The sequence below is a fragment of the Phaethon lepturus genome, unplaced genomic scaffold (assembly GCF_000687285.1).
Source record: "Phaethon lepturus isolate BGI_N335 unplaced genomic scaffold, ASM68728v1 scaffold41788, whole genome shotgun sequence".
Lineage (NCBI taxonomy): Eukaryota > Metazoa > Chordata > Aves > Phaethontiformes > Phaethontidae > Phaethon > Phaethon lepturus.
Genome location: NW_010560568.1, coordinates 7129 through 12791, shown reverse-complemented (window position 1 = coordinate 12791; position 5663 = coordinate 7129). Strand labels below are relative to the sequence as shown.

The window sequence follows — 5663 nt, the reverse complement described above, 5'->3', positions numbered from 1 at the left end:
TTTCTTTCTTTTTTTTTTTTTTTAATGGCATGGGACAGGCGGAATTTCATTATTTTAAGGGAAATTCTCCCGATTTCTGGTGCCAGCTGTGCCAGGTGGCAGCGCTGCCTGAAGAGCAAAGCAGTAAAAGGTCTTTTCCACATGTTAAAGCTACTTCTGACTTGCTCTCTATTCGCAGCGAGGTTATTGCAGGCAGTACGGCTAGTTGAGGCTTTTAAGCTTGCTGTGTTATGTCCTGTGTAGCTTGGGAAGCTGTTATGGTAGGAAGAAGGAAATATCCCGAAGGTTTGGGAAGGAGGGTACTATAATATGTCAGAGCAAATACTGTAAAGATTCTGTAGCTGTGTTTTTCTTTGGTAATTCTAGTGAGATACCTTTTAAAGTTTTATTGGGAGTAAAGTGAAAATATGCCCTTCTCTATGACTGAGAAAACCGATGTGGAAAGCAAGCAGTCCCTTCTCTTGGACAAGCAGCTGAGGACTAGGACAAAGGCCTGTCTTGTATAACAATTAAAAAATGAGGGCAGCTGCTTTTCAGAATAATGTCTAACTCTTAACCACTTCTTCTGCCTGTAGTTAAAGAACAGGTATCCCAACAGAAGAAGAAATGTGCCATAAAGGCAGCAGGACAAACTCTTAACGGCCAGTCTGGCTTCAGTGATGGCAATTCAAAATGGTTGGCTCCAGCCAAAGCCAAGAAAATCCCATCTAAAGGAAACAATGTGGAGTTATCCAGTGATGGTGAGGTGGAAGAGGGTGTCTGGGAGATGGAAGAGGATGAAGAGGGGAGCAGCGAGGAGATGGTGGATGATTATGGTGCCTTATCATCAGAGGAAGAAGAGGTAGGTGCTTTTTGCCCTTAATTATGTAAGAAGTACTTGAATTCTCTGGCTGACAGGAGCTATTGGGCCTGGGGAAAAAGGGTGACTTTACAGGAGGGTGGATGGTGAGGTGGTAGAGAGCTTTCTCCTTCCCTTCACAAGAACAATTTCAAGTTTAGTAACTGATCCTAGTATAACACTTGGTGCTTTTGCTTGTTGTACTTTTTGAGGTACCTGGGGATATTGCTTCATTAATCTTTTCTCTCTGTTTAGTTGCTGCCTATTGAAAAAGCTGCCCTAAAGCAGAAGTCTGACAGGTGAGGATTTGAGAACATCGCCAGGCTGCACAGTCATTCTTGGTTAAATGAGGAGCCTGTGTTGTTTGTTCTTTTGCTTTGTCTGCCATCTAAGAAATGGTAGTTGTGAAGTGCCTGTGCAATGCTATTTTTGTGTAAAACATCTATCCTGTTCTTTGTACTTAGGGGAGGCCTCAGTGAAGATGACAGTGAAGAGGGAGAGGCAGAGAAGGCTGTAGAGGAGGCAAGCAGGCAGAAAATGGGACAGAAGGAGGAAGACAGCCCAGATCTGCAGCTCAACCTGGATATAGATGAACAATTTAAATTCCCAACTAACGAACAGATTGAAAGAGAAGATATCCTTTTTATCTGTGACACCCATAAGCCATATGCATGCAGCAGTACAGGGCCTGGGTACAGTCAAAGAGCTTCATTTGGGCTTTGTCATGAGTATTGCTTAGTAAGTGTTTTGTGCATGAGAAGGTATTTTTAGATGAGCTGCCGTAATACATAGTATACAAAGCTGTGCTTTTGTGCAGTGCGGTTAGGAAATCTGTTACACCCTGTATGGAGCTTGGAGCTGCCCCAGTTTCCTTTCTAGTTCTAAGTGCATGTGGATATCTTTATTATGTAGTTCATTTCTCTGTACCCCGATTTTCTTGGCAGGTGTTTGTCAAATCTGTTCCTTGAGTGTCTGATGACAGCGATTCCAGTACCCCAAATGTTTGTTCTTGGCCTTTGGCGATTCTAACTTTCTGCCCCCCAGAACAATTTTATCCTGATTCTTCTCGTTCTTCTCTGTACCCCTTAGTTGTCATTGGGAAACTTTTAGCTTCCTTTCTGATATAGGTAATGTTTTCTGTATTGAAAGACTTTTTTTGTTGTTGTCTTTTTTCCTAGTTTTTTTCTGTTTAGATAAAGTAACTAACCAAATTCTTTTAAACACCTTACAGTTCCTGCAAAAAAAATTAACTTTTATGTCCAGTTCCATGCTTTGAATCCCTCCTCTGCTGAGCTCTAATGAAGGCACATCCCAATGAGGCCTTTCTGGTGCACGTGCTGTTGTGATGCAGGAGTCTGCATGAATGATTGTGCTTGTAAAGAGCCTGTGAAAGAGTTTTAGCCATTTATGATTCCTTAACGGTCTCTCTACCTGCTGAGCCGCCTGACCTGCACATCATTCACCAGCGCATCAAGGGCAACATGGAGGTGCTGCAGGACTTTGTGGTGAAGCGGGAGGAAGGGCGCACACGACAGGAGTACCTCGCATTGTTGCGCCGGGACATGGCTGCCTACTATTCCTACAGTGACTTCTTGCTTATGAAGCTCATGGACATCTTCCCACTCCCTGAAGTAGGATCCTGTTCATATCTTGGCTGACTGGTGAGGATTTGGCTGCCTCCTTGGGTCTTCATTTCTATTTCTGTTCTCTGTCCTTTCTTTCATCCAGCTCGTAAACTTCCTGGAAGCCAATGAGGTTCCCCGCCCTGTGACCATTCGCACCAACACACTCAAGACACGGCGACGGGACCTGGCACAGGTGAGCGGGAACCTGTGGTTGTCTCCTGTGCTGCCTGTCACATGGGGCGGTATCTCAGTCCCGTCTCCTTGTTTTGCAGGCTCTAATCAACCGTGGCGTGAATCTCGACCCCTTAGGGAAATGGTCAAAAACGGGGCTTGTTGTTTATGACTCATCTGTTCCCATTGGTGAGATCATCCTTCCTGTCGTAGGGCTGAGCTGACCTGCTCTTGGCTGTCTTTTCTTTCACGTGTCGTCATCTTTTGTTCTTCCTTCCCTGCCCAGGTGCCACCCCTGAGTATCTGGCTGGGCACTACATGCTGCAAGGAGCCTCTAGTCTCCTCCCTGTCATGGCTCTGGCTCCACAGGAGAACGAACGCATCCTGGATATGTGCTGTGCCCCAGGGGGCAAGACCAGCTACATAGGTACCACCCTGGAGCCTTGGGAGGGATGCTGTGTGAAGTGATGAGTTTCCACTGGTCTCTACAGAAAGGGGGAACAGAGTGGGACTAAACTCAGAGAAAGGAGGCGGGTGGCTGTCCCTATGGGTAAAAGCACAGGAGGTTTTCAGCCCCTTGCTGATGTCTTGCCTGCCCACAGCTCAGCTTATGAAGAACACAGGTATGATCTTGGCAAATGACAGCAGTGCTGAGCGGCTACGTAGTGTGGTAGGGAACTTGCATCGTCTTGGAGTCACTAATGCTGTAGTGAGTAACTGCGATGGACGCCAGTTCCCCAAGGTACGTTCATGCCTGCTTTGAAGTGTCCTTGCCATATTTGTCTAGAGCTGCTGTGCTGTCTGTTTTGTAAAGCTGTATTCTCTAAAGCCACTTCTCTCAGGAGGATGAGCCGAGCTGCTAGGGAGTATGTTTATTTGATGTGGAGACAGGAAGGTGAATAGGGAGGAGTGAGGGATCTTTCCTGTTTACCCGGTCTTCTGGTTCCGCTTCTAGTCTTGGTCTTGTTCTGAGTCCCCCACCTGTGAGCGTAATTCCAAATGTACATCTGCCTGTAGGTGCTTGGAGGATTTGACCGTGTCTTGCTTGATGCTCCTTGTAGTGGAACAGGCGTCATTTCTAAGGATCCTGCTGTCAAAACCAACAAGGTGAGTGACCAGTGGGGACACAGGATGGGAGTTCAAGTATGAGTCGTGAGAGGAAGGACTTCAGGGCAGCCTTGTTCTTGAGATGCCTGCAATAGGGACGCTGATTTTTCTTTCTCCTTCCTATACTGCGTATTGTACTAGAGCTAGGTTTTTTTTGAGGTTAGTTCAGCAGAAGACTCCAGAATCTTCTATATCATACGTACTTTGCTGTCCTGTCATCCACAATAGAGGCCTGGAGTGCTTCCCTGTGCTTCTGGCATCCTAACATATCTCTCTCTTTCAGGATGAGAAAGACATCCTGCGCTGTGCTCACCTGCAGAAGGAGCTGATTCTTAGCGCTATAGATTCAGTCAATGCTGCCTCAGAGACAGGGGGCTACATTGTTTACTGCACTTGCTCCATTATGGTAAGTCCCTTCTATGCTCTGCTCCGGTCTTCTCCTGCTCAGGGGACTGGTGAACTTTGGATCCTAATGCTTATTCTCTGGCAGGTGGAAGAGAATGAGTGGGTTGTGGATTATGCCCTGAAGAAACGCAATGTCCGTTTGGTGGCCACAGGCCTGGACTTTGGCAAGGAAGGCTTTACCAGGTGTGTGTCAGCTCATAAGCTGGACAGGTAACTATTCCTTGGGGGGCAGGTTTGAGCAGAGACATTCTATCACTTCTCACCCCACTTCCTCTTCCAGGTTCAAGGACCGTCGCTTCCACCCCTCCCTCAAGTCTACAAGGCGTTTCTATCCCCACACGCACAATATGGATGGGTTCTTCATTGCGAAGTTCAAGAAATTCTCTAATGCTATCCCTCATGCACAAAAAGGTAACCTAGTGCTGGAGCTCAGCTGAGCTGCCTGGGCTTGCTCTTACAGGCTGCTTTCCCTGCAAAAGCCGTGTGGGTGGTTCTCATAGCACCATTCTCTCTTCTTTCAGATGAAGAGCCTGCTGTGGAAGCAGCAGCTCCGTCTGCTATCCCTGATACGATCATGGAGCCTCAGCCAAAAAAGAAGAAACTTGAGGGATTGAAAGCTGATAAAGAGCAGAAGCCACCACAGCCTGCTTTGAAGAAGAGACATTCATTGCAGGCACAGAGGAGACCCTTGAAGGCTGGCTGGCCTTCTCCCAAAATGATGCGTCCTCAAGTCCTTACCAGGAAGAAGCATAGAGTGAAACTGAATGGACAGTGAGAGGAACTGCTTTTCCAGCTGTTGGTCCTCTCCTTGGAGAGCAAAGGCTGGGGGCTGCCGCAGCTATGCGTGTACAACCTTGTCTTTCCTACTCTGTGCAGATAACCTGTGCAGCACAGAGCGCCTGGGACAGCTATAGCCCAGTTTGCCCCTTTCCCTCTGCATCAGGGACTGATGCACTGACCCATTAAAAGTTTTATACTCCTGCTCAAGTCTTGTCCTTTTTCCCTTGAACATGGAATACAGAGTTCTGCTATGTCCCCTTAATCCTCTGCAACAGAAACCCGTTCCACTGCCATCTGATGCTTTGGCATTCTTTCTGGTGTCTGTTCTTACGTTCTGTGACATGGATGTTTGTGAAAAAGCAGTGGGAGCTGAAATCCTAGCTGCCTTGGATGAAGGTTGTATTGTGTGGTGCCTATCAGCAGAGTTGTTTGTCGGGACAGGGCTGGAGCTTGTAGGCCTGTGGTCCTGTGCTGGTCCCTCATTCCCTGTTGTCACTGTGTGCTAATCCAGTTCATTGTTGTGACTGTCCCCGTTTCACCCTTGTGCTGGTCCACAGCACTCTCTTGCTTCTTGGCCTCCCAGACTGCAGCAGGGGTTGCTGCTGTTCCTGGAGCTGCACAATCGTGTTCATTCTTTTTGCCTTTTTGTTCACCTAGATGTGGTTGCTTCTCTTTGAGGCATAACAAGCAGTAGTCTGGGCTGTTTCTATTTAAGTGATAGCCCAGGTCTCTTTCCC

At 47.3% G+C, this 5663-nt stretch overlaps 1 protein-coding gene across 1 annotated transcript; it reads left to right on the top strand.

The window, feature by feature from the left end:
* Nucleotides 1-562: 562 nt before the first annotated feature.
* On the top strand, nt 563-5130 carry NOP2 (NOP2 nucleolar protein; the record flags this gene model as incomplete). The annotated part of the gene is made up of 13 exons (XM_010293717.1): nt 563-841; nt 1094-1137; nt 1303-1472; nt 2270-2469; nt 2567-2656; nt 2736-2823; nt 2921-3061; nt 3237-3376; nt 3652-3741; nt 4025-4147; nt 4232-4329; nt 4427-4557; nt 4668-5130. Coding segments are annotated over 13 exons (1848 nt in total), but the record flags the coding sequence as incomplete, so codon positions are not given.
* Between the last annotated feature and the right edge of the window lie 533 nt (nt 5131-5663).